Genomic DNA, 27,783 nt, shown 5'->3' with positions numbered 1-27,783 from the left:
CCCTCTTCAGAGGCAGCGTGCCCAGTGTGACCCACGCCTGGCCCACCTGTCTCTGTCTCTAAACCTGCAAGCAGCCCCCTCCTCTGCACTTTGTCCTGCGTGAGCAGCTGGCCCTGGTGCCTCTCCCTCTCCTGTTTTGCAGAGCGAAGCATTGAATGGGCGGGTGGTGGAAGATATGGAAGGCGCCTCCCAGGCCAACCAGAGGCGGATGAATGCTGACCCCCTGGAAGTGATGCTGTTCAACATGGGCTACCGGATCACGGGGCTGACGGGCAGCGGGGCCGGAGGCCTGGACGACGAAGACAGCTCCGACGGGCAGGTCCACTGCCGGACCAGCTAAAGCCGAATTGCCTCTCCTTCCCAGCGTTTTGGTTTTGGGGTTGTATTGTTTGAAGGGAAATCTAGTTTGCTCAGTTTGAACTCTGATGAACGACTGCACTGTTTCACACTATGCACAGGATAGGACATGCCGGCAGAGGCAGGAGTGGCTTTGTCTTAACCGCTGCTACAGTTTCTTCCCCTGCGCCCTCTTCCACTGTTGAGCAGCATGGTAATGCGGCCTGTTGAGATTTGCCTCCTAGCAGAATCCAGTCTGTGCAGAGATTTCGTTTCCTTGTTGTCCGTGAGCAGTGTAACACAGGGTAGCCGACCCCTCCTGCAGAGCTGCCGCACGGCTCCTGGGCGGGGGAGGCGTTGCCTACATGAATGCGTTTTTTGCAGAGAGGATGTTAAAAACTCAATAAAGAAGTGAAAACTAGGGCAGGGATTATGGCATGAAGTTCAATGCAGTGATCTTTGTCTCCGAAGCTTGGCTTGCCTGCTCTGCGGTTAGATCAGGCTCACAGTCTGTGGCCTCTGTTCAGCTGACAAGCATCCACTCAGCCCCTGCATCTGAAACACAAGGCAATGTGGCTGGATAAAACACCGTGGTTAATGTAGCACCGGACGTGCTGCGTCCATAGCATCAAGCCGAGGAATGTCTGGCTCTGGTATCTAATACTTTATTTCTTCTGTGCACAGAGAGGCACAGCTCGTGCATGTGACCTGGCATTGCTCCCGTTTTGAAAACCCCTGCCTTTCTTTTCCCCTTGTCCCAAAATATTCGCTTTCCTTTGTCCCCAGCCAGGGAGTGTGGGGCATTTCACCATTGTGCCTCAGCACAGCACGGGTCTGATCACTGAGGAGGCTGTGTGCTGCGAAGACCTGCCTGAGGGTTCAAGGCAAGGCTGCCCCCTCCGTCTCTTCAGTAGGAGGCTCCACCCCCAGCCTTCTGGCAGGTGGGATTCTGGAAAACTGCATCAACCGCTGGCTCTCCCATTGGTCCATTTTGTTAAAAGGCCCCTTTTCACCTGTGGGCTTGCCAGGTTCTGACCATCACATGGATCCTGCACAGTTGATTTGCAGTCGTCTTCCTCTCCTCCCCTCCCCCACCCAATTGCCATCCAAATCTCACCCAGATCCCTGAAAATTGCACTAATGCTTATTCAGTGTTGCTTTGCATTGCAAGGGTGAGGTTGGAGGAGACTAGGGCAAGTAGCCAGCTACTGTAAGGCTGGCTTTTGGCAATGTGGCTTTCCTGTTCTGCAGGGATATGCTCTTAAAGCGACTGCTCAGCACAGCTTGCAGCCCCCCCCCCCCCCCCCCCACAAGAGCAAATGGTGGCAGGAGTGAGACCAGCAGAGGCTTTTGCGTTCAGCAGAACTCAAGGTGAGGTGGTGCCAGTCACACTTGGTTGCCCTGAAACCTCTCGTGTTTTCTGTTCCAAGTGGCCTTCATTTGGAAACGGAAACAAAAGCAGACCTGGGAGTGTGGATATCTCGATGCAGCTGACCTTGCCAGAAGACAGCCCTTCCCTACCTGCTGCCTTCCAGGTGTGCTAACCTGCAGTCTAACACATCTGGAGGGCTTCAGGTTGGGGAAGGCTACCAGGAAACCTCCCTTTTTGCCCTCCCCAGATAGAGGCCCAGGTAATGAGTGGCAGCAGGCATACCGTGGTCTTCCTTCCGAGCAAAAGCGGATGCCGTAGCCCTGTCCAGTACTGTGTGGGGCTTCCTCTTTCCGCAGTGGGCAGCCAGGGAGAGCGCAGGGCTCTGCCTCCACCTCTCTGCCTAGGCATTTCAGATCATGGTGAAGTCTATGGTTACACAGAGTTCCTAGTCTCTGAACGGTATGCCTTCCAGGTAGCACAGCACTACAGTGCAGATAGACTCGAAGAACCTGGAACTGCCCAGGCCAATTTTCTCCCCTCCTGTTCGTTAAAGCCGTAGCCTTCTTGTAGCCCACCAGCCACTTGCAGAGTGACATTGTTTAGTAATCGCTGCATTCCTCTTTCTTTATAAAATCAGGAGGGGAACTTCAGGTTCTTCAACAGTATTAAAGCAGGATATATTATCTGCAGCATAGGTAAGAGGCTAACCTAAAGAGAAGGAGCTGGAGAGATCATGTCAATTTCTTTCCCATTCTTAGAACTTGAGTAGAAATAAAACCACAACAAAACTGAGCTGGCTGTGAGAGGCCTGGTATTTGGGCCCATGAGAAGAGAAAATGCATCCCTGCAGCAGCCATCTCCACACCCCCCCTGCCCCCCCCAGCCCAGTTCTTCTGACTGCTTTTTCCTTTCCTTCGAATTGTCAAAGCACTTTCCCTGATCTGTAAGAAATACGGTGTAAGCTTGGCTTGTGTCTTCCCTGTCCTAAAACATTGCATTGTCAAGTGTGCACGTGCATGTGTATATAAGGGAGAAATATAAAAAGGGTGGTTATTGTATTTAAAAGATGGAGTCCTATAGAGTCTTCCAGGACTCTTACGTATCCAGCTCACTGGATTCAGCCGGCCATGGCGTGACCACTCCGTGCGGCCTCGATATTGTCGATCGGGCAAGCGGAGTGGCAGCGATCGGTTCTTGTGCTGTGGGATAAGGCAACTGGGAGGAATGCCCCTTTTGAGGAACTGGGTGAATAATGGACCCTTCTAAGCTCCGCAGGTAAAGATGAAGATTTCTAAGTGTGTGTGTGTGGTGAGGAAGTGCAGGTAAGAGGGATGACGGGAATTGCCATCCAGCCTGTCGAGGGCCACATGGTCCCGATCCCTGCTTTCGAAAGGTGATTCAGCAATAGCATCAGCTACTTGTTACAGGAGTGACTTGCCCCACTACCCTGCCATCTGCCGTGTGACTAGACCATTTTTTTCTTCTGCCATGAATAGAATTTTAGTTTTACTGCTGCTTGGCTTAAAGAGAGGGGGGAAATAGTGGGCTAGAGGTAGCCCATCTTCTGCATCTCATTCTGGACACACGTGCCCTGTTTGCGAATGAGGAACTTTGTATGGATTGAGTGAAAATAACTGATAGAGGAAAAGGCGCTGTTTGACTCTCCTTATTTGCCCCCTCAGATGGGATGTAGGGAAAAGATCAGCTCTATTTTTCCTTTTGATTAACTCCTTTTTTAAAAAAAGCCCAGAAATACTATTTTTGTAATTAGCAAAAGGCTCTCTTCTGGTGTACACATTTAATGAATGTATAGAAAAGGCTTCATATTGGCAGCTGGGGAAACAGTTGCTTATATATAACTCTTCAGGAATTCAAAAGTAAAAATTTCTCCCCCAAACTTATCCCTGCAGATGTGGAGATAATACACCAGTCTCTCTCTCTTTTTTTTAAATTATTCGGAAGGGTATATTTCTGTTTCTCTGGTCGCTGGAAGAGAAGGGGTTAAGCAATTAAACAATTCTTTGTTCTGGTTTTCTTTCTGGTGTCCTTCTGTTATTCAGACATTTTTGGCTTGGGATTAAGTTCTGTGACATTTGCAAGGAGATGGTGAGTGTTGGCGTGTGCTGGCTAACACCCCCCTCATCCTTCTCTTTGGGGCAAGGCATACACTCCCCCTTCCCTTCCCAGTGGCTCCTTGTAAAGTTGCACCTTTGCTACGTAACTATGCACTTGTCGTTCCAGTGTTGACGACCTTTCTTCCAATCCCCCAAAACGGAGCAATTGGGCTTCTGACAGTCATTTAGCAGCCATACGAATTTCTGGCTGTGAAAGTACAATCTTATACTTTATAAATTTAACTAACTGATTACTTTCCTTTTCAGATTAAAACAGGAAGGAATATCTAAAATATTCTACAATTGAAATCAAGAATCTCACAAGTTTCATTAGTTTTTTGGAAATAGGACTTCTCCACTTACTATAAAGAGGGTAGGTTAGAAGAAGTGAAGTAAGATAGAAAAAGGGGGTGCAGGTGATAAGGCAGTGGTCTGTACAGAGGTGACAAATTGCCTAAATTCTGCCCAGATGGTTGGTTCTTACACTATTTTTAAAACACTTCCCAGATTACATTTAACACACTATCTACATGTATATTCTACCATTTCCATAGAAACCAATTCCGTCCTGTGTATGCTTAGATCTATCTAACTTAAATTCCACTATATTGGCCCCAGGGCCATCTAGGTCATGTGACAGTTGCATCTGTCTGTACACTCTCTTAGACACACATGCATGTTCACATGTGTTTATCAAGGTAGAACAGATGTGGGCAGCTTGTCCTGCATGGCCAGTGTTGATGGATCATGGGAGTTGTGACCTCCAGATGTTTTGGCTTCCAAACTGCCCACCCATGAGGTGAAGTCGCCTTAACACAGAAGCCACACCCAAGAAGAAGAAGCCCTGATGGAAAGCCCAGGGAAGCTCCCATTGTATAGCAGAGAGAACGTGTAGGAAGCCCATCCTGCTTCAGGGGCTGAATCTAAATCTGGGAATGGCTGCGGCGACATTCCAGACCAGAGGTACAATGAGTAGGCCATCCTGCAATTCCTACAGATTTTAAGCCATACCAGAAGTAAGTAGAATTAGATTATTTAGGCAAGCCCACTCTTTAGCAAGGAAGACTGACTCAGCTGTACTTTCAACCAGAATCCAAATAGTCTGTCCAAGTTATCTCACAGGTAAGCAGGACACACCCACTAAGCAGCTGTTCTCCTCTCGCCTCCTCCACACAGCAGAGCAAAGCTCTTTTCCCTCATCAGCAGGTGTATGGAAATCCGTGCTTTTCTCTCCTGGGAGAGGGGACAGGACTTGGGGAAAGTCCGGCTGGAGGCTCCAGGGCCTGCTATTCGAACATACAGCCTGCCGATACCCTAATCCTTTCTGCCTAAGAATTGAGATTGCAGACACAGTCTCTTGAAATGCCTCTTTAAAGGTTGGGGGGGGGGGGGGGCTGCAAGTGTTGGCCCAGTGCCAGATGTTGTGGCTTATGCTTTCTGCTTGTCTGGATGGAAACGGTTGCTGTATCTACAGCACCTCCCTAGGAGTGCTGTGGTGCAGTGGTAACATACATACTTTGCATGTCGGGTCCCAGGTTCAGTGTCCGGTTCTGTTCTAAAGGGAATGGGAAAGGCTAGCCCTGCCTGAAAGTTTGGACCTCTGCTGGACAAGGCCAGGCTGAGTAGACAATTTGTCCACCTTGGTATAAAGCAGCTTTCTGTGTTCCTACAGCTGAATGAAGCCAAGGTTGGTGGAGACTAATTGTGTGCACCTGTCCACTTGCACACATGCACAGCTAACATCCTCAGGTGATCTACACAGAATTCAAAGTGGAGAAACTCTTCTCCCCATGAATCATTCATGGTTTGTTTTGCTAGTTGACAGATGGCAGACAAGAGCAATCTAAAGTCCAGTCACTTTACAAGCCAGTTCTGCAATGAGACAAAAGCATCTGGGATACAGGGAGGAAATGGGCCAAGGAGGAGGGGGATCGACAAGGCAAGGGACCTCGCCGAAACAACTTGAACTTTGCATCATCATCTCCCAGTGAAATCATGGGTGCATTTTGAGTAGGGCAACAATCCGTTCTTGAGGTTGCGGTTATGTGTGAGCGAGAGATTACTGTGTCTGACATTCATTCTTTCTGATCTTGCCGCTGAAAACCGCTCCTTGGAGTGTGTGTGTGGGGTGGGGGGGGGGGAGACTCTTTGGCAAAGATGCAAAGACTTCATGAAACCAAAGACTGATTAGAAGCACCTGCCTCTCATGGCCAGACGGCTGCACCTGTGCTAACTGAATCTGTGAGTGCACCCTGACCAAGCCGAAGAAGATGCTGCTTTTCTTTGAAGAGGCGGCTCTCTCCCCTCAAACAGTTTCCCCTATGGATATTTATAAGAAATTGTGTACATCCATTCTGGAATAATAGCATCATTAAGTGCAAGATATTCTCTGGAGGGGTCTTTATTGATGCAGGTCTGTATTTTACTCCTGCAGCGATCTTTTCACTCAGCAGCGGGTGGAGTACTTTCTTGAAGGCCTCCTTTGCCCACTGGGGATTCAGTTACAAAACAGCATAAAGAAACGGACTTGATGGCTGCGCTAGGTCTTTCATTGCGGGGGCAGGGCAGGGGGATGTTAAATGAGCAAGAAGGGCTTCTGTTAATGCAGCCTAAAACAGTATTTGCCCTTTCTGCAGACACATCACATTGTTCGCTCCAATTCAGCTTGTGATCTTCAGCAATTCTAGGATCCGACTCGCTTGCAGTATTGTTGAGCCAAGTACTCCCCATCTTGTGACAGTGTATTTGGTTTCTTTTTCCTCAGTGCAGAATGTGGAATTTGTCCCTCCTCCATTTCATGGCATTGTTTCCAGCCCAGCACTCCAACCAACCAAGTTCACCTTGAATCTTCTTTCTGTCTTCCAGGGTATTAGCCATCCCACCCAGTTCTGTGTCATCTGCAAATGTCATCATTGTTCCCTGCACTTCCTCATCCAAGTCATTAATAAAAATGTTGAAGAGCCCTGGGCCCAGGACCGGTCCTCTCCCCAGTTTGAGAAGTACCATTGATGAGCACTCTTTGAGTCCAACTCTGTAGCCCACTGTGGATCCACTGATCGTTGTTCCTTCTAGCCCACTTTTTGCTAGTTTGCTAATCAGGTCAAAAACTCTGCTGAAGTCAAGACAGATTCCCAGCAGGGAGGTTATTATGAAATCAGATGACTCTGGCAAGATTTGTGCTTGAGAAATCCATGTTGGTTTCTAGTAATCACTGCATTATTTCCAAGGTGTTTGCTGACTGACTTTTATAATCTGCTCCAGAATTTTCCCAGGGATCGATGTCAGAGTGAATTGCAGGAATGGTGTCCTTTGGAGCCTGGCCTTCCTTCCACTGATTTTGCCTCTACATGTGCATGTCTACTTAATGTCAAAATAATCTTTTGAAAAACTCAAACACTGTGACGTGGTTTGACTGAAGGGCCCATACCGCTACAGTCCTGTCCCTGCTTACCTGGGAGTAAGCCTCACCAAAGACAGTGGGACTTATTCCAAGAAAATATGCACAGGACCGCTGCAAGTTACCTCTTTGTTCTCAACCTAAGGTTTGCCTTTGTTCTTCTGTAGGTGTCCCTGCTAGCCAGGTGACCAGAGACCCACCTAACCGGGCGACAATGTGGTTCAGTCAGGCGGAGATTTGCTCAGTTCCTTTATTCAGCTGAGCAAAGCAACCAGGTGTCCGCTCAGTACAGGCAGGCAGGAAGTGACACACACACATTCCCCCAACTGACCCTTCTTACACTTTCGCCTTCTTGCACTCAGTCTCACCCCATTGTTCCTTCATTGTTCCTCCCCATTGTCCCTTGCACATGCCTGGGTGCTTATCTACGTCCAATCCCTTCACGGGGGGGGGGGGGCAGCGTGATCACTACTGCCAGACCTTGCGTGCGTAGGGGGTCTTCTTCACTCACTACTTCCTTGTCTCCCTTTATCAAGATTCTTTTGCCTTTTCTTTTCCGCTCTGAGGAGAGCAGTTTTACAAAAAGCAAATGGCGTTTGTTAAGCTAATCAGGCTCCTTCACTTCCAAATGCAGCCTTCCCGCATCTGGTGCCCTCCAGATGCATTACACCAATTCCTAGCATTGTTAGGAATCGGTACAAAACATCTGGAGGGCACCAGGTTGAAGACCCATCAGAGAATCATAGAATAGTAGAGTTGACAGGGCTCCTGTCTTGCAGTACAAGAGAATTTCAGCTGCTGGGATTCTTTTTTCTACTCAACTGCCGCAACATCTCGCTGTCTCCTCTGTGCCACAGTCCAAGAGGGAGGCCTCCGCTCTGGGTTCGCACTTGGCCATTCAGAAGTGCGCACCGAGCAGCACGGGGACGTTCCACTGCCGCCTAGAAGCTGGCTCCTTGCAGCTCCGGAAAGCGCCTGCTCCTTCGTCCGCTATGCAAATCTGATTTTGCCGCCGAAAAGCAGAAGCAGGCTCGCTGCGAAGGAATGTAGGTGAAATGTGTCTCCTCCCGGCCTGGCCTGCCCGTCTCTTCCCTCAGCACCGCACAGTCTCTGGGTGGGGCGGGCGGGCAGGCGGCCGCCTTCCTCCAGCCCGGCTCGGCGCCTGCTTGCCCGAACATGGGCTCCGGCGGCGGCGGCGGCGGCCGCCCCGGGGCATCGAGGTGAGCGTCCGCGCCCCTTCCAGCGAGGCTGGCCCAGTGAGCCGCCTGCGCCTGCCGCCGCGCAGCAAGGCCTCCCTCGCGCTGGGCCACATGCGCCTCGGCTCCCGTGGGCCGCGCCCGCCGCCCGAATGGCCGCGGACGCCGCCTGGCACTACCAGTTCCGGATCATCACGCTGGGCGACTCCACCGTGGGCAAGTCCTCGCTCCTGAAGCGCTACGCCGAGGGCGCCTTCCTCGAGTCCATAAACCAGACCGTGGGGGTGGATTTCTACGTTCACTACGTGCAGGTGGAGCCGGACCTGAGAATCAAGCTGCAGTTTTGGGACACCGCCGGACAGGAGCGGTTCAGGTGAGTTTCCAACAGAAGTTTTCCCTGCGGGGGAGGGAACTGCGATCCACAGCTCGGGAGGATGGCAGAACTGAGGAGCCAGGCTGAAAATGGGTGTTTTTTAACTTGCATGCTTAGCTGTTTCTCCAACAAGGTCAGCCCCTGGCCAGTGCCCCTTCTTTCCGTCACAGCAGTGGGGTGGGGGGCATGTTGGGCTGGGCCTCGAATTCAGGCACCCAGCGAGCTTTATGGGCAAGCAAAGGTGTTTGCTCAGGGCTTCCTTGGCCTTAAATACAGCACTCTAACCCATCTCCTTCAGCCCAAGGGGTGCAATGAGCTTTGAAAATAGCAGGAATAGCAGCAGCACCTCGTTTAAAGGTTTCACTGCTGGTAACTAAGGCTTGGGAGTGGTATTTTAATGTTTTAGGAGTGGGGAAAATCAGCACCCAAGCCAGGAAGCTGTCAAAGGGTTGGGAGAAAGGGCTGGGCTCAAGGGACAAGGCCACCTGGGGAATCCCTGTCCTGACCCCAACCCCAGTTTAATGCACCACATCCCATCAACACATGGTCTGACCTTCCTGTGAGTACCTCCCCTATCATTTATGTTTATACTGAGAGACTGATTAATATCGGTAGGCTAATTGCCTCTACTGGGACAGTTTGAATCCTGTTTAAACCATCTAGAACACTGCATTGTTTGGCGATAAAACTGTAATCCAAACCTCACCAACATGTCTAGAAGTGCTGCAGCATCAGGAAATGAACAGATGTCGACTGAGTAAAACAATATAAAAACATAAGCCATGGCAAAGCAACAAGGTAATAAACTAGCACCAGCAGTTGAAAGTAGAAGCAGTTACAAACTAAGCCTAAACATCTTAAGCTTTGGAATAAAAGTCTTCAAAGGTGATCCAAGAACAAAATAAGCAGTGAAGGAGCGATGTGTACCAACCTAGGGAGGGAGCTCCGAAGTCCCAAGGGCCACCACAGAACCATTTCATAATCCAGTTGTTCATAATCTGGAAGAGAGAGGGGAGCATGGGGTCTCAGAAGGGTGCCATAGCCCTGTCGTACTCAAGCGCAACAGGATGAGGTAGCATGTGCTAGACTGGACTGCTAGCTGACGGGACAAGTGCTAACCTGCAGAAGCAGCATCCTGTGAACAGAGTACTGTTCAAGGATAGGCTGGACGTGCACATGGCAGGCATGTCGTGAGCGGAGCCAGCTGGTGCCGGAGGTCAGACTAGATGGCCCGGGAGGCCCCTTCTGACTCGCTCTGTTTTCTCTGTTTCTATGTTACTGTTTGGATTTTGTGTGTGGGCAGCTTTTCTAATGTTGCCTGCAGCCTGGATGGATGGGTCCCCTTTCCCCACTTCTTCCACTACATGGGCCAAACCAGGCAGGCCTTGAGGCAGCAGGTGGATGTGATGAGAGCACATGGCAACTCTTCACAGGAAGTATTCGGGTGGGCGGTGGCAGGGTGGGCTTCTTCAGAGATGCAGACCTTTTCTCACAGGCAGGAGTCCGGCTTCTGGGGTGTTGTGCCCAAGACGAATGCCCTCACTCCAAGCCTTTGGCTGAGCTGCTGTGGACTCGGAGTGGATGCAAAACCAATTGTGCAGGGAAGGGATTATGCGCTCCTGCAACAAGAGGTGTGCAGCAGGGCTGAGGACGCAGAAAGCAGAGGAGGAAAAGATGCAATGCTGCAGGGCCAGAAACTGTTCCAGTGCTGTATTTTTCTTCAGAAAATTCCCCTCAGTAACAACAACAAATGCAAGTCACAATTGTAATAAAGCACGCCGAGTCATTTCAGAGTTGTTAATTGCAGTGTTTCAGGCAATTAGCTTTCACAAGCGTGTGAGAGAATATCTCCCTGTAATACATGCATGACTCAGTGAGAAGAGGGCTAGGCATGGCAGTGCAAGTGAAGTTGCCCCAGAAACTTCAGTGAGGGGAAGTTGAACCCAGAAGAAAGGAGTGAGCAGTGGTCAGCATTTTGAACAGAGTTTTTAGGTTGCTAAAAGTAAGACCGCCTTTCCCAGCCTGCTGTTCCCCAGATCTGTTGTAGTGGAATGGCCAGAACCCCAGCCTGCCCTATAGACTGAAGGGTGCCGGGAGTTGTGTACTTGGGGGGCACAAGGTTGGGGGAAACCTGACTTAGCATGACAACCGTTTAATACCTTTGTTTCTTTCCTGCAAACAGTATACAGGACCTAGATGCTATCCATTTTTACAAATATTCTAGAAAAAGTCTATGTAATAACACTGAAATCACATTGTATGTTAATCTTATTTCCATAATATTTCCAGTCGATTGGATGTGACATACCTGGACAAAAATATGGGGACTTTCTTTTTAGTTTAGTTGTTTTAGTTAGGCAGGGCTACCTAAAAAGGCAGGATCCTGTCTTGCTACCACTGCAGGCCTTTGAGCACTGGGGTGCCTGTTAAATAGTGATTAGAACAGACTAGTCCAATTTTTAGTTGCATAGGTCTAGCCTTTTACAGAAGTGATCGTTTCTTGCAAAAAACATACAGATACAATTGAATAGTGATCTATTAATGAAATGATAGCCTTAAAACTTAGCTTGCTTCCTTCACATCTATTGGACAATAGCTCCCATTATCCCCTATGGATGGGAATGCTGAAAGTTGGTACCTTCCAGAATGTTGGGGAAAATTGAGCTGAGCATTAAAGATAAACCAGCCTTCTGCAACCCAGGCCTACCAGATGCATGGACCTCCAGCTCCCAGCATCCTTGTCAATGAGTCATGAGGTGAAGGTCGATGGGGATTGGTTCAGGGGACACCAAGTGTGAGGCCTGGCATGTCTCTAGCTGCATCTGTCAAGATGGTTGAGGTAACCCACGGAACATGGACTATCCTTCACCTTGCCTTTCTTAGGTCGGTGACACGCTCCTACTACCGCAACTCGGCCGGAGCAGTGCTGATGTTTGACCTAACCAACCGAGCGTCCTTTGAGAACATCAGGAACTGGCATCAGGAAGTCGTGGACACGGTGCAGCCTCGTCATGTAGTCTTCCTGCTGGTTGGACACAAGAGTGACCTGCAGGCAGGACGGAAGGTTGGGCAGAAGGAGGCAGAGAAACTGGCTGCTTCACTGGAGGCAAAGTACATCGAAACATCAGCTAAGAGCAACATCAATGTGGAAGAGGCTTTCCAGATGTTAACCTTAGGAATCTATGAGGCACTGAAAAGTGGGAAAATGACACCCAGTGACCAGTGGGATGGGGTGAAAAGCAAACTGCCACCCCTCGTGCCGTCTGCAGTCCAGGCAGCGGGGAATAAAACATGCTCATGTTAGGAAAAGGCGAATTATTCCGGAAACTGCAGAGCTGTTGTGTAAGAGCACCATGGTGCAGTCTCTTTCCAAATGCAGGTCAAAACCAGTGAAGACCTTTAAGGCTGGTGCATACACAGAAATTCCCTTTTCTTTATTGCTAATCTAATAAACAGGAAGAAAAGAACTCTACAAGTCTTTCCAGCTAAGAATGAAAGTGCAGATGACTGCGTGGAGGCGCAGCTGCAGTCCGGAGTCACTGGCGATTGCTGCAATGCACATCTCATGTCTGTGCCTGCCACACCTCTGGAGACGATTCTTATTTAAGGCAAGCCTGTGCCTGCTTTGTATGAAATGTCAGCACTCACCCTTTTTTAATCAATCAAAATCTTGACAGGCTCTTCCGTAGCCTCTTCTGCTCCAGAGACTTCACTTGAAACATGCAAAGAGAGCTATCAGGGCTACCAACTCTCCGAGAAGAATCTGTCAGGCCAACCCCCTAAACATGCTTGAACCTCCATCAGTGACCACCTAATTCTGTGAACATGTTGTTTGATTCAACTTCACTGGCTGACAGATGTGAGAACTGTGATACCATTAATCATCTCAGAGTTTAGGAATTCATGGGGTTGGTGTACAGAGCGGGCCAAGCTCTTCCTCAGGGCAGGCTGCGCCGTGGGAGGCTTCGTCAGGGTCTGGAGGAGCAGCAGCAGCAGCAGGCGGGAGCTGAACCCTTTGAAGGCCGTTCCAAGTTGCTTAGTGAAGTTTCTCACTGAGCAAGAAGGGTTTCTGCGAGGGGAGGGGACCCGATTGTTGACCCAGCAAGGAGGAGTTGGCGACACCAGCTGCTCAGATGGAGGGGCTCCCTTGTTCTCGCCATCTTGCTCTCCCCAAGGGTGGAGCCTTCGGCCTTCCTGAAAGGGAGGGCTAGTCAGGAAGTTTCCAGCTTAGATTCAGCTCTTTACATGAGCAGAAGCTTCTTCTTCCAGCTTTTGTAAGAGGTTAGAGCTAAACTGTTCTGTTAACTATGGAGCTCCAATAAAGAGAATTGCATTTCAAAAATTGTCTTGAATTTTGGAACTTAAGGAAGGGGATAGCTCATGACAACAGGTTGCAATCTTCCACAGAAGATCTGCTGGTAAAGGACAATGTTGTTTCAAATCAACTCTCTACCTCTGTTGTTTTAAGCATATTCCCTGTTGCTTGCGGATTTGCTGTGAATTCAGATATGTGGCCATTTCTGGTCTTGGCGAAGCAGGGAATAGGTGCAATTGCCAGAGGTCCTCTCAGGTCGGAGATCAGAAATAAAGCACAGTAGTTAAATTAGAAACATTTTGAAGATGCACGAGGTAAAGCAGCCTTCCCCAACCTGAAGCCCTTCATGTTTTGGATCGCAATTCCCAGGATTCCTGACTAGTGCCCACGTTGGCTGGGGCTGATGGGTTTTTAGTCCAAGAAATCTAGAGGGCATCATGTTGGGAAACTCCAAGGTAATGGATCAGAAGAAGCAAGGCTGGTGTTCAGTAGCAGTTGGAGGATATGTTCCTCCCATTAAGGCAAAAGGGAACATTCTGGGATGTCCCAGCAAAAAACATCATTCTTCAGAACAGAAAATAGGTTAAACAGCAGAATTTAACAACTTTATAGAAATTATCAAAAAATTGCTCTACTATTTTGGCTTTTGGCTTATTTTTCTAGTGAACCAGCAGTTACCACTAAAGTTTTTTAAACAGGATCAGGACCAATTTTTGCATATGGGGCCAGTGGTTCTAAATAGGTTTTTTTGCAGAATGACAAGCATCAAGCTAGTAAGTGGCTATAATGGTTGTTTAAAAAAAGCGTCTAAACAAAGCCTTTACTGTTATGGGTTAGTTCATGCCTATTAAGGAGAACTTCTGCCAAGTTTCTTTTATTAATTCCTAGGGCATTGGACACCCTGCAATCCTGAGCAAACATACTGCATTTGCAACCAGAAGGTATCGTAAAAACAGGGAATGGAAACTGCCATTTTGGATCCAGGCTAGATCAACAGCACGGCAAAAAGGCAGGGAGAGGCAGGCAGGCAAAGCTGGAGAATAATCAGTGGTAAGGAACTAATTGTTCTAAAATTGCAAGCTCATGCATGTACACTGGGGAGTTGACACTTCTGGACCCACATCTGAGTCAACTTGCATATGCTCAGATTGCATGACAAGCTGCTAGACTTAGAGCTGCATATATTCTGCTAAAACAAGTTTTGCGCAACAAGAAATGCTGAATTCTATAATCTGCATACATTTCTATTAAATCCCCCCATTCTGGCAGTTCTTAAGGAGATACGCAAAGCATTGTACCCTCAAATCCTTACCTCCTGGAAAATGGCCTGAGTTTTCAGCACTGCCCACATGCTTATGTTCATTTCCCAAGGAGTAGCAACTTGATCTTAAAACAAAGCAAGCTGGTATTGCCAGGATGCTCTACGTTGTATTGAATGTCACATCTTCAGACTATTCACAGGCTAAACCAGGGCACGTATCACGTTTAATTAGAGGGAGTCTTTTAAGAAATGCTTTTAACACAAATTACTCCAGATTTTAACTACAAAATGGTGTGGATGCTGCAGCCCCTAACATAGTGCTCATGAGAAAAGCAGGAGATGCTCCAGCTGGGGACGGTGCTGCTGGTGTCCAGTTGGAACTTTCTTCCCTGCTGGTGAAGGTTTTCATTTATTTATTTGGGGTATTTTTACCCTGTCCAGTACATTGCGGGTCTCTGGACGGCTTACAATAGACTAGAATGGCTGTCTCAGGCAGCACAAGAACAATTCTAATTAGATGCTATCAGCAGAAGAGATTCTAAATGGGCGCCACCAGCAGGTGGATATGGGACCTTCAATAAGGACAAGTCCGCAGTCCTGTGGTAGCCAGCTTGTGACTGCCCACTGCCATCTCTCAAAAGGGCTAAATATACTCCAGCTGTGGGGACCCTGAAGTATTGCTACTTGTTGGCAACAGTTCAGATCCTGAGTTTCAAAAGCTTCCGAATCAGTATTATATTGAGATTAGGCAAAATAAATTGAAGGATCATTTGCGTTCTGTCAATGCTCTTTGTCTTTAGCAGACCCCACTGTGTTCACAGGCCTGTATTTTGATTTGAGAGAAGCCACAAGATGGCCAGCATTGCAGCTGCATTTAACATAAAAAGGACCAGTTTTTTTGTCTGGTTGGTGCTTGGGATTAGTTATATACATATATTCTTCAAAGCAACATTTATGGAAAAGGCCTTTTTCAGGTGCTGCTGGCAATTGGGTATTGCAGGCAGGTAATCAGAAACACACAATTGAAATTAAATGGTGCCAGTATTAAATTTACTGTCCAAGTCAGGACACCATCTGAAAGGCTTGCCAGTAACAATCCAAACTGGGAGGATAACAGGCATCCAGTGGAAGGTGGGATGCCCGTGCCCTTCCTCACATGACCATACTCCCTTCTCCTTCTCACACCTGTTCCCAAAGGTTGAAAGCTTAGTTATTGTCAGTGACAGCATTAAAGATAAGAACAGGCCAGTATTTTGGGTAGTATTTGCCCCTTTAGCCAACCAATGGGGGCCTCAAGCACTTCTCTGAAATTGATTTTCAGCTCTTGGGCTGAAAGATGCTCAAGATCATGCTTTACATCATGTGAAGGCACCATGACAGTAGCCTGCAATCAGGGCAATGGGAAGGATTCAGGCTGGCTGGCTGCTGATCCAAACGCGGGATAAAAAGGAAGGGTTGTGTGCCTAAATGGGATCTTCTGCTTTAAACTGAGCATGTGGGAGAACAGAACATGCTAGGATATGCATAGCTGCTCACAAAGACAAGCATTGTGGCCCTTCTGGTCGACTGAGCCAGCTTCTAAATTAAAGCATTCTGTTATGGACGTCATCTCGGTAAAATCCATGAAATCATCTTGAAGACAGACGGTATGCCAGCATGCTTATTGTGGTAGTTTAAACTGATGTACAACTTGGACAGTGAGTGGGAATGTTGTTTAGCTCCTGCTGGATGAGTTAACGTGGCCTTCCGCAACTCGGTTCTCTCCAGATGTGTTGGATGGACCCTTCTTCTCCAAGAACTGTTGTCAACTATGGACTGTAACCAACGCATCTGAAAGGCACCAGGTTGGCAAATCTGGCCTACAGGTAAAGAACATGCATGCACACACACACACACACGCACACGTACTTAGACCTCAGATGCGTAACACCAGAGATGGAAAAAGGATGAACAATTAGGAGTGCAGTTCTATTCATCTAGCCAAGACAAACACCCTTCAATTCTCAGCATGCTTAGGGTTGCAACCTACTGGCCCAATCCTATCAGTATTTAGAGAGGCAGAACTCTTACAACTCCCAGCATTCCCCAGCCAGCCATGGTTGCTAGGGACTGCTGGGAGCTGTAGGACCTTTTGTCTGTGTAAATCTGCAAAGGCGTTGCAGCCTTAGTGGCTCTTTTATTTCAGGTCAGTGCCAGAGCAACACTGCTGCCATTGCAGCTTGTCCTCCCAAGTGTGAAGCGGGAAGAAAGGCAGTTCTTTGGTGCCTGGGGAGCTTTAGTAACAGGGAACAGGTTAAAAAAAGCCAACAGTGCAAAAGGTTTCCATAAAGCATAAAAATCACAGAGGCAGCACTCGCTTTTGCACCAATTTAATCTGATGTTTAAGTTCAAGTGAATGTATTTTACAACACTCTCTGAAGCAGATGGCTAGTGACTCTTGTGAAGAACGTTTTCCACCCAGCAACAGGAGAGATAAAGAAGTCACACATTGTGTAACCCCAGCCACTGATAGCTACCACCCCAGGGTGCTGAGGGCAGGGCTCCCCCACTCCTTAGCTATTAAGCAACAGCTGCTTGAAAAGGTCCCTCTGTATTAGGAACTGCATCAATACTTTCCAGCTGATCCACCATCCCCACAGAACTTCTTCCCTGGCCCTCGCTCCAGTGGCTTTCTATTGCATCGTTCGAGCTAAGATGGCCCACAAAACAAAAAGAATTCAACTTTTCCCTGCTACATGTTGATGGCTGAAAAGGAAAGGGAAAAAAGATGTTTGCTTTGAATGTTTCATAACTCTGGTGCCAGCCTGATGCTCTTTGCAGCTTGTGTCAATACTGTGATCAAGCTTTTAAGTCAATTTCTTCACTTGTAAAACATATCCAAATATCTATAAACAGCAACATTACAAAGAGTAAAATGGAAATGAAAAACATCTATGGCTGTTGCTAATACTGTTCCCCAAAATACCAAAATATTCTTGTCTCTCGGACAATCACTTACACCATAAATCACTTTGAAGGCAGAAAATAAAGTCTGTGTTTCAAGATACGTTGTGTTCTCGTGGAAAACTGATGCAGGGGGAAGGCAGCGGTTTGGCAGAGCTGCCCTGAAAGTAAATGTTGCTGCATTAAAATTTATGCTTCTCTGTAAAGCATTGAAAACAATCCCATAGATGACGTCATGGATGTTTTGCAGCTTAAGAGGCAGATTTTTTCCAAAAGAGCCATTTTTATTTCCCTGCTGCTCCTAGGCATTATTTCTTGGTTGTTTTACGAATCAGTGCCATCCTCTGCGGGTGAGAAAGAGAAGAGAGGGAAGGGAAGGGAAGAACAATGAATCAAGATCAGTATAAGTCTGGAACTTGGTCTCTTGGTAAGTTGCGTTAGGATGTGAATCAATGGGACCCTGGAAGGTACATCTGCAAACCTCATTACCAGAGTAACCCAAAAGCTGGAAAGCCTCAACCCATTTCAGAGTTAAACTAAGGCATACAAGATAGAAATGAACTCATGCATCAGCTTTTCAAAAGAAAAAACCCAGCAGCCATTGGGGCCTCGATCTGGATTGAGACCACAGGGCAGGGTGTGTGTGTTTTAATCCTGTTCTTGCAGTTTCCCCAACCAGGATTGCTCCCTCACTCCAAAGCTGCCATTGTTAAACCATCCCAAGACTTCAGTAATGGGATGGTCTAGGAAAGTTTTAAATAAATCAATCAATTTATCTCAGAAAGCCAGAAGTGTGCATGTTGGTTTCCTCCCAGGGCAAACAGCAACTCTGCGGGGAGGCAGCCAGGGCAGGCCCTGCCATTAAACAGAGTGACCTGGTTCCTATGACACAATTTTCCAGCCAGGGCGTGGATATGGTCCGTGCTGTGCTGGAGGGCACAGCGCTGTGTGAGCCAGCCCACTTTCCCCAGAGTGCACATGGTATGACATTTCCATACAGGCCTTAAGGAGTTTATAGACAGAACTTTAAACAGGCTTTCACAATGAATGGTATAATCTCACAATGGCCTTAAAAAAACCCCATATGATACATGGTTTGATGCTTTTTTAATTAATTAATTTGGGTTCTTTTGCTAACTGAATAATTTTGTGGGTCTTGCAATTTTATTATTTCTCTTTTTAACATATGCACACCGAACAGGTGGCCAACTATGGAATTCTTAAGTGGCAGGGGATACTCCTTGTTCTGAACTAAACACTTGAAAAATGGGTCTTTAAACTGGCAGTTTCCTCAATGTATGGATCTGGATTTAAAAGCTTCTGCCACAAGGGAGTATGTATATTAAAGGGCAGAAGTCATTAATCACTTGTGACTAGTAGCTCTGTCAAGAAACTTTAATAGAAATCAGAATGGAAAATTGCTTCAAATCAGCTTGGTCCATTTAGCCAAAATGATTGCAATTAGAAATATCGATCACAAACGCTTTATTTTAATGGTATTGCATTCTGTTGTTAGACTGTGATTTTGTTTGTTTCAATACTTGTAAGCCATCCAGAGAATGTATAGGGCAACCTGTAAGTTATATCTATATCTATCTAAAAAACTGAATATGGTGTATGTATTGAGACATTCTGAACTTATTCAGGCAAGGGTAAAAGGTTAGCTAGAAGCGCATAAATTGCTATAATTTCTTGCAAACACCTGTTTCAGGAAACCTTGAATTTGATGAGCTAGCAAATCCTTGTTTTTCATTTGGGGCACTCGTTGGCCATTTTTTAAAGTTATGTGAAGCCGCCACCTCTATCTTTTACAGAACATCTTTTTCTTAGGCAAGATTGTTACTATGTAGAAAGGGTCGCATACCTGTTTGTGAGCTTCTGTAGTGCAGGCTTTTTTATAAGGCCTGATTTCTTCAGAACCAAACCCTGGGATCCACATATTCCACTGACGTTCTGTAGCAAAGAACAGGGTATGTAGAGTAGGGAAGGACCAAAAAAGCAGGAGTAAACAGACAAAGAGTTAAGTAAGCAGTGAATGCATAAGACATATTTCAAGTTTCAGGTATGTGGAAAGGAATAAGCAAAGTGCCTCTTGGTACCTGGCTTATAAGAACTGTATCAAAGTGAGAAACAGAGAAAAGATCTGGTCTCTGCAGGTGCTTCCTACATTTCAGAGGTTTTCCCTTTGCATTATAACAAAAGTCATAAGAAATCCATGTTTAAGACTGCCATCCAGTCTTCAACAAATAGGTCGCTAACATGAAAGCATGAGAAAGATGAGTGTTCTTTGTTTCAGCTGCAGTGTAGAAACTGCTTTTCTGCAGCTTCAGCCCACAGCACTGTTACAAAATTTAAAGACCTGGTACCACGTGGATTGGGACCGATCTTGTAGATTCCTCCCGGCGGACCACTGTCCAGCTGGGTCACACAGCAGCAGCAGCAGACAAATGCTACCCGCAGCAGCGTTCACGAGACAAATGCAACTCACACGCTAGTGCTTACCAAGATGCAACTGGACATCTTTCACTTCTAATGTGTTGGACTTGCGATGCCGTGCAAGCTGGCAGGCAGCCGTCACCACACTTTCAATGAAGTCGTCGGCAATCTGCAGCAGCGTCTGTCAGAAACAGGGAAGCACCAGCCACGTTTGTGGGGGGTTTCAGCATCAGATACAAAGGCAAATGGAACAACCATTACCTTCATAAGTCACTCGTGAGTCTAATGAAGCTGAGACACTGCCAGACCATCCTCAGGAACACCTCAGTGATTTCTCACCATGAAAACCATCATCTTGTGTATCCCATCGGATCAGAACCAACCAATGGCACAGTTCAGAGAAGGGCAGCTCAGGCAAATTCCTAGGCATCTGAGGATACTTGGACTTGGGAACGCCAAAATGAAAGAAGAGCCCAACTGGATCAGACTAAGGCCTCTAGTCCAGCATTCTAGTCATGCAGCAGCTGGCCAGCTGTCCGTTGGAACCAATCAAGCAGGACATGAGTGCACCTGCATTCTCTAGCCCATGTTCCCCAGCAACCGCTGTACTACCTCTGCTGCTGGAGGGAGCATGTCCCTATCCGGGCTAGCCATTCCTAACCTTCACCTCCCTGAATTTGCCCTACCCCCCTTTATAGCCATGCAGATGGGTGGCCATCACTACACCGTGTGGAAGGAAATCCCATAGCTGAAGTACGACTTATGCCCTGTGTAAAGATTAGAGATGCGCACAGCAAATTTTCCGAAGACCCACCTCTTCCACGTCCTCATCCAGTTGCTCATTTGGATCTACCTCTCTGACAAGATCCTGCAACTTCTTCTTGGTTAGGATCTGTGGGAGGGGGGCACGAGTGGGTGGGAAGAGACCAACATCAGCATGAATGTATCAATTACATGACTGTGCTGCATGCCACAAGCACCGCAAAAGGGCACAACTTATGTATGAGCAAGTGACAAGGCGCTCATAAGGTCAGCACTGAAAGGCATTCTCTTGTTCAAGAGGAGAAATGCATTTGCTTTATTCGAAATCTTATTTGCAGTGGCCTGTGCAAGGAGAGTCTCTTCAGTAAAGCAGCGATGTATGCACAGTCAGAAAACAGGCATTCTGGTTCAAGGGCAGCAACACTTGCTGTATGACAGACCCCAAATCAGAGCCCTGGGAGATAGCCCTTCCTCCACCACGAAACGCATCCCCCAGTTCCTGCAGCTGGCAGCCCTGGGTGATTGCTCCTTTGAGGAATATTAAGTCGAGATCCTCACGTCAATGGAATTATATCTGAGAGTGCAAGGATCAGACTAGGGGACCACAGATACCACTCGGTGTCATGATGGAAATTACCCAGACACAACTAGAGAGTTCGATCTTTTACATATTTCTTGAGCCAGATTACAGGAAGCAGTTCTTAAATAAATCTTTCTCTGCAATGTTCTAGCTGGCAGAATATGCTGACAGGATTTACTCACAAATATTCTAAGTAGAAAGTGTTATTCTACTTAGTATTTTCCTGTAAAACACTGGCCATTTGCTGACAAAGCATTTTTGAATACAGCAGATCAATTAATGCAGCCTGAGGCCATGCTTTACTACTCCTGGACAAAGGATCAGTTGATAACACAGCCAGGCTTTTAAAGTAAAGAAAGGTTTTGTTTGATGTAATCCTTTCTCACATGCTAACACCTTAAGTCAAAAGGGAGGTGAAGATCAGGAGAAAAGGTGAGTTCCCCAGTTGCTTCTACTGCAGGTCTATCCAGCAACCAACCAGATACAAACATTTGTCAGGGGAAGGTTGATGAATGTCACACTGTTCTGCCACCCACATTCTTGTACTTAAGGTGCATGGAAAATGATGCACTAAGGGGAGTCAGTGGCCTATTCTGCCCATTCTCCAGACTGACAAGTAGTGGATCCAGGGAAGGAATGCAGATCGAAAACATTCACCCCTTACAGCTGTTAATGCTACAGAGAGAAACTCCAGGTTTTGGATGCTTTCTTTAAACCAAAGAATAATACTTTATACTTCATGATTCAATAGAGATTCTAAGTCCCATACAAAATGTTTGCAACCCAAATGCTCAGCCAAGACATAAATGGGTGTCTGCACACAGAGAGAATTATGGCAATAAGCAATGAGCCTACTTAAAGGTAGCTAAATTTATTTTTCAGCCCCCACTCCTCAAAGTGGAGTTACCTGGTTGCTTTCAGGGCTGAGGCGTCCCCCACTGCTAGGGGTCCCTGGCATTTTTGTCACAGTGGTATTGTTTGCCATGGAGCTCTGTGGAGGAGTACTGGCTGGCTCTGGTTTGATTGAAGAGAAGTTGGATAAATTGATCAAGGTAGATGGACCAAATTGGTTCATAATCTGTTGAGCTTTAGCCTTCAAGTCATAGAGCTTATCAAGATCTTGCTTCTTTTTCGGATTATGTGGGCCCAAACCAATCAGCTGAGGGAAGAAGTAAACCCCAATGTTAGCACAATAAGGAAGGAGATACAGGTTTAGATTTTCTTTAATATTACCTATTCTAGAACAATCACCAGCAGGTTGAACCCCAGATACGGAACATCTTTCAGTGTGCTTTTGGAGAAAGAAGTCTTCACCAACCACTGGAAAAAACTTTTAACTTACCGTATCACTTATGTCACTTCATGGACAGGTAGAGGCAAGCTTTTCAAATCCTGCTTTCTGCAAATACTTTAGTACAGGTGTAGGAAACATACAGCCCTCTAGACATTGTTAGACTGCAACTGCTATTATCGTTTACCTTTGGCTATGCTGGCTAGCGCTGATGGAAGTTCTCTGCAAGGCTACAAGGTACCTTGTGGAATAGTAGCGGAGTTGGAAGGGGCCTCCAAGGCCATCGATCCAAGTCCAGCTCTGCGTCCACATTTGGTCACCCATTCACCTAGCATTCCAACCCAGCAAATGTGACTCGACACTCAGCTCTTGGTTCCAAAATCCATGGCAAAAAGTACTCACCTTCCTCCTCCTAGATTTGGACACTGGTTTTCCTAGATCATGATGGCTCTTATGGAACTAAGTTGTATTTCATTATATACTGTGCTGCATTCGCTAAGTCACTCATTAACATTTCATGTTCCCATTCTTAATCAACTGTTTGCATTTGTTATCCAGTTGCATAGAAGGGTGTTTCTCCTTTGTGCTCCCCAAAACCCCCCTCCAAAAAGAATAATTTTTCCCCAATAGTTCTTACACATTCAATGGATAATATGGAGCTTCACAAAGTCATTTCAAAATCTTTCTCTATCCACTCAAAGGATGTTATAATCCTTCTAGCAGGCCACTGCTAGAAGCTTGTTACCAACCAAATCAATCCATCAGTGAAATGTTATGAGGACAGAATCCTGTGCCTGACACTGTTAAGGCATGTAAACATTCAGGTTCCAGGGCTTCTGTACATCCTATGCTTGGAATAAGGTGTGGCAGCAGGGAATGGGATGACGGTGGCAGCCTTTGCTACACTGAGTTTTTTTCTCTAGACGGTGGTTCTCAGCTATCTAGATTTACTGCCAGGAAGCAAGAGGAAAAGAGGCTGAGATGTGATTTAAACTGGCATGATCTGCAACCCCAACCTCCTCCCTTCCCTGTCTCCTGCCCCACCCCCTATTTCCCCAGCTGTGACCTGGGGGAGGCAGCCACTGCAATTCCTTCAGTGCTGCCTCTGAGGGGGGAACAGTTGGGGCTTGATCTTCAGCTTTCCCAGGTTTGAAGTCTGAATACCAAGTTCACAGAAATTGCATTTCTGTTTTCTCAGTCTCAATTTCCAGTGGTTCACATGGCATTTAATACTCTAATTCCACTTATGTTAATGTCAGTCTTCCTTAAAATTCTGTCTAACACACCCATGACATCTCATCAAGACCCAAACCATGCTGAGCACACACTACTTGAGCAGTGAGGTAAATATGAGATTACGCTCTTTAAAAAATGCAAGTTCTCTGTTAGTGCTTCTCAACGCAAGAACACTGCGAAGGGTTAGCCTTTCATTCAGCCCGAGTAGCTCATGCACCATCCTACTCAATGCATTGCGGCATCAAGACAATCATGAAACTGAACACAGACTGGGGACGGAGGGGGAGCCATCATCCAGACCCAGAATGGCTTTCAAACTGAACTAAACTTATAAACTGATAAAACTGAGAGGCAGAGGAGGATTATGTAAGCAGCCTTGAGTTGCGTGAAAGGAAAAGCAGCAGGATAGAAGTACAAGAAATTGATGCTTGATCTGGTGCTACAGCGGGTTTGCCCTCAAAAGCAACCCACTCTGAGGGAGAGAGAGGGTGTGTCTGGGCAAGGCAATGTTACAGGGCTTCCTCTGATATTACAAATAACACTGCATTGCCAACAGAAGCAGGCTGTGGTTATAGATGGCAACTGCTACCCCAGCAATTCATGTGAACAGGCAGGGGACTCTGGCTAAGGGCAACTGCAGCTACTCTGCAGAAAACCTCCAGACCTGGTTTGTCCCGCTTGGGTTAGCACAGCATCTTGTCTTGTTCATTTCAACAGGAGTCTGGATATAGCCCACCGTATGCACACTTCACAGGAGTTTCCTTTACAAGTGAGAAGGTGCAAATAAAGTCCCAACTAACATAAGATTTGGGAGGCTCAATTTGGCATTAACCAAAGCGATTCTTCTACTGTCCTAGTTGCAGAAAAATCTTAACCATTTTGCTCCTGTTGTCCATCATTCCCTCCTATTTGTCCCGTCCTCTGTCATTCTTCCCATTTCTTTTATTCCTCTGTCTCTAATCTTGACAGTCTTCTTTCCTATAGCCAGTAGTTTTCTACTGTAGTCCTTTACGTGTCAAGGGCTATTCTATTTCTGCGCTACTCCATCCATTTTTGTGCACTTGCTAATGGAACCTCCTTCATCTCACATACCCACTTTTCCCCTACCCTCATAATATCCCATATAATCTAAGCAGGCAAACATAAATATGAGCACTCAAGGCTTCCTGCAGGGACAGTACCTAGCTATTTGTTCTGTGTACAGTGCTTGTGACTGTCTTATAACCAGCTGAAGAATATATTACAGCAGGAGCCATTAGCAAACTGGTGGACATTCTGACTCATCTCTGTACAGAGGAACAGTGCTATCAGGAATAAGGTGCTAGAAAGCAAGGAAGATGATGCTTCCCACTGAAGATGGGCTTGCAGTAACTCTGAAAAATGATTCCAGGACTCAGCCTTACCAATCCTCATCCTGAGGACTGCATTCTTCTGTCAGCCACAGAAGCCAGGTGACTTTTTGCAGAATCGGCTTTATTACCACCACCACACTTCAGTCTTGTTACATGATCAAACTGAACAAGACACAAGCCAGTCTGCACCTTCTCACCATGAAGCCAGCATGCCATCTCAAGGTGAGTTCAAGCCAACTTACTTACAGCTATCTGAGTGTCTAGCTCTTTAATTACATCAGAAACTGCTGTGGGACCATTGAATGGAGAGGCCATTTTCCAAAAACCGTTCCTGCAAGTAAACAGTCAGGGTTAACCTACGTACCTGCTCTTTCCCCATTGCGAATGCTTGTAAACCACTCCCTAAAGTATTCTGCAGAATTGCCTCCACACAGGAAGATTAGATTAGCTTCCCTCCCTCTGGTGCCCTCCAAATGCGTTGGACTATGATGAGGTTGTAATTCAACACATTGACCAGACTGAGGAACGTTGGATTACAAGATCTGACAAACAGCAAACCAAGACACTCTTTTCTGCTTCGAACTGCCACATGTGAGCAGTACTCAATGTACGATGGTGACAGGGAGAATTAGGAGGTTGCTATTGTACATACTTGCCTCAAGAGAACATTCTCCCACCAAAGCTTTGCCCATTACCAGGTGTGTTCATATGCACCAACATAGCATTCTAGGTGTATTTCTGCACTGATGTAAAACCTCTGCTAGCAACTTGAACTCTGCACATTATGCTGCTTGCTTTCAGTGACGCCTTGTTAATCCTATGCATGTTTAGGCAGAAGAAAATCCTACAGCTCTCTGCATTCCCCAGGCAGCCAGACTGGCTGGGGCAAGCTGGGGGTTGTAGGACCTATGCCTAGGTAAACATGCAGAAGACAACCCCTACTGGAACAATCCAACAACCCTTGCATCCAGCACTGAAGCAAGATGGGGGAGTTTTCAGTTGTCTACATAAAGCACTGAGGAGGACGAGAGAGAGGAAGGAAGGAAGCTGGCACACCAAAAAGAACTGAAAGACAGAGATGCCCCCAGCCGCCTCCTCTCACCCTGGAAGGCGCATTTTATCCCTCTCCAAGGGCAATGTGTGCTCTCAGAGAAGCACCCAGCACAGTTCTTCCCACCCTGGCTATGAGAATGATAGGCAGGGACTTGGCTGTTGGAGTTGCAGGATCTTGGCACAAAGAGTTCCATGGCTCCCACACTATGCTGGGAGATCGTAGGATCATGCTTTAAGTGTGTTAACTACAAATGGGAGAGTAACCTCAATTAGAAACTTTCAAGGTGGTAAGTTTCTATTCTCTCAGTTTCCCTGGAACTCTATCTGCAATGCCAGCATTCTCTATAAGATTCTAAAGAATTACCAAGAATATATGACAGCTCTTTGATAATAGTGTGTATTTTATTTATAAAAAGGTGGGGAAAGGAACAGGTGATCAAATGGTGGGGTGAGACTAAAAAAGTGGGCACTTTTTTGTAACATGTTGCCAATAATGAAAGTACTCTGAATGATAAGCATTGTTACTAGTTTTTGCAGTAAACACTATTTTAAAAAAATTACAAGGGCAGCTGTTCCTGCCTAAAAACTGCAAAAGAAACACCGGCCCATGACATGAGAAGAAGAATCTGGAGGTGAAATCTGGAAAAAAACAGTGGAGTTCACATTATGTATTTTCAAATCTTTCTAAGTTGTCATGTATATAATTTTTAAATATATCACGATAAATACGGCATGCCATTAATGTAAGTCTAGCTCCTCTTCGCCCTATCGGAAGGCTTCCTCATCCCAAGCCCCGGCTTATTCTTAGGCAGAGCTTTGTTACAACAGCTTCTCAGCAAATTACCTGCCATAGTTCAGGTCCAAGGGACTCACGAAACAAGATAAAATCAGCTTTACTGCCACTGGTTCTTTACCTTATTGGTCGGTGTCATTCCGTATTTTCTCACTGCTTTTAAAGTATTATACATCACTATTATTACTAGCCTTGCACTGCAGATGAGTGCATATAAACACGAAGTGGCAGTCCCACGCACTTTGCTAACCACCCAAAAGTGCTCGATCAAAGCAAAAGCGGGAGATAAAATACGAGTGTTGTAAGACAAAATAAACTAGAACTAAGATGTGACAAGCGTCCGGAGGCCTGTTGCCGGCCAGAAACGAGAAAGAAAAAGGGACACACACAGATTTTAGCTAGACGGCGCGCCACGCAGACAGCCCCGTCTCCTCTTCGCCCGGTCCGAGGCTCCAGCAGCGGGCGTCCCGTCCTGGGTGGCGACCGCCCGGCCATCCCGGCCCCATGCCCTCCGCCGCCAACTTGGACCACCGACTGACTCACCGGCGCTCCGGCCGCCTATCCTGCCATGTCCTCCGCGCTGCCTCCGACTGGCTGCCGCCTCTCCCCTGACTGGCTCCCCGCGCTGCAGCACTTCCGGGGTCACGACCCTGGGACGACAACAGGGCCAGGAAATGCACGCGCCGGCTCACGCGCCCGCCGCCACAGAGCCGACCAATCACGCTGCCTCCCCCCCCCAAACTTTCGTGCGTCGCTTGGTCTCGAATGCGCAAGCGCAGAGTCGCGTCGCTGCTGCAACTCTTTGGGAGTAAAGCAAGTTTAAGCACGTGCGCGCTCTCTTAAATCGGCTCAAACTGTCCTGTGCAGGCGCAATATGCCTGAAGCTGAAGGCGCGCTTAACTGGGATTTAAAGCACATTTGCAGAGTTATTTACTAATCCCCAAACGATCGAGCCAAACCGCTGCCGTCCAGA

The 27,783-nt window shown here is 47.0% G+C and overlaps 3 protein-coding genes across 6 annotated transcripts in view; 2 read left to right on the top strand and 1 right to left on the bottom strand.

Annotated features, from left to right (window-relative positions):
* WDTC1 (WD and tetratricopeptide repeats 1) overlaps positions 1-3,739 on the top strand; it is a 29,595-nt gene extending 25,856 nt beyond the window's left edge. For both annotated transcript variants that reach the window (XM_044434916.1, XM_044434915.1), the window contains one exon: positions 143-3,739. In XM_044434916.1, the coding sequence (XP_044290851.1) occupies positions 143-340 (198 nt within the window). In that variant the 3' untranslated portion in view covers positions 341-3,739. The remainder of the gene's footprint in view (positions 1-142) is intronic.
* A 4,828-nt stretch (positions 3,740-8,567) lies between these two features.
* Positions 8,568-13,598, top strand: RAB42 (RAB42, member RAS oncogene family). Its single transcript, XM_044435007.1, has 2 exons — positions 8,568-8,788; positions 11,672-13,598. Exons 1-2 carry the CDS (start codon positions 8,568-8,570, stop codon positions 12,090-12,092), a joined length of 642 nt encoding a protein of 213 aa, XP_044290942.1. The 3' UTR covers positions 12,093-13,598.
* A 3,119-nt stretch (positions 13,599-16,717) lies between these two features.
* TAF12 (TATA-box binding protein associated factor 12) lies at positions 16,718-27,459 on the bottom strand. Of its 3 annotated transcripts, none has more exons than XM_044435135.1 (6): positions 27,354-27,459; positions 21,993-22,244; positions 20,558-20,635; positions 19,810-19,924; positions 19,172-19,260; positions 16,718-17,651 (listed from the first exon to the last, which is right to left on the bottom strand). In XM_044435135.1, the coding sequence occupies exons 2-6, from the start codon at positions 22,158-22,160 to the stop codon at positions 17,616-17,618; spliced, it is 486 nt and encodes a 161-aa protein (XP_044291070.1). In that variant the 5' UTR covers positions 22,161-22,244; positions 27,354-27,459; the 3' UTR covers positions 16,718-17,615. The 3 variants fall into 3 exon arrangements, with proteins under 3 accessions (XP_044291070.1, XP_044291071.1, XP_044291069.1); XM_044435136.1 differs by lacking the exon at positions 27,354-27,459 and adding an exon at positions 27,200-27,298; XM_044435134.1 differs by lacking the exon at positions 27,354-27,459 and adding an exon at positions 25,211-25,294.
* Positions 27,460-27,783: the final 324 nt, after the last annotated feature.

The sequence above is a fragment of the Varanus komodoensis genome, unplaced genomic scaffold (genome assembly GCF_004798865.1).
Source record: "Varanus komodoensis strain SLA01 unplaced genomic scaffold, ASM479886v1 scaffold29_1, whole genome shotgun sequence".
Classification (NCBI taxonomy): Eukaryota; Metazoa; Chordata; class Lepidosauria; order Squamata; family Varanidae; genus Varanus; species Varanus komodoensis.
The sequence above is the reverse complement of the archived record's forward strand: the minus strand, read 5'-3'. Positions and strand labels throughout refer to the sequence as shown.

Bases quoted from the DNA above. Each gene is read 5' to 3' on its own strand.
- RAB42 (XM_044435007.1), top strand. From the start codon at position 8,568: ATGGCCGCGGACGCCGCCTGGCACTACCAGTTCCGGATCATCACGCTG. The intron at 8,789-11,671 runs GTGAGTTTCCAA...TGCCTTTCTTAG, and splicing joins GCCGGACAGGAGCGGTTCAG to GTCGGTGACACGCTCCTACT.
- TAF12 (XM_044435134.1), bottom strand. From the start codon at position 25,279: ATGGCCTCTCCATTCAATGGTCCCACAGCAGTTTCTGATGTAATTAAA. The intron at 19,261-19,809 runs GTAAGCACTAGC...TCTTTGCTACAG, and splicing joins AGATGTCCAGTTGCATCTTG to AACGTCAGTGGAATATGTGG. The intron at 17,652-19,171 runs GTATGCGACCCT...TCTCACCCGCAG, and splicing joins CTACAGAAGCTCACAAACAG to AGGATGGCACTGATTCGTAA.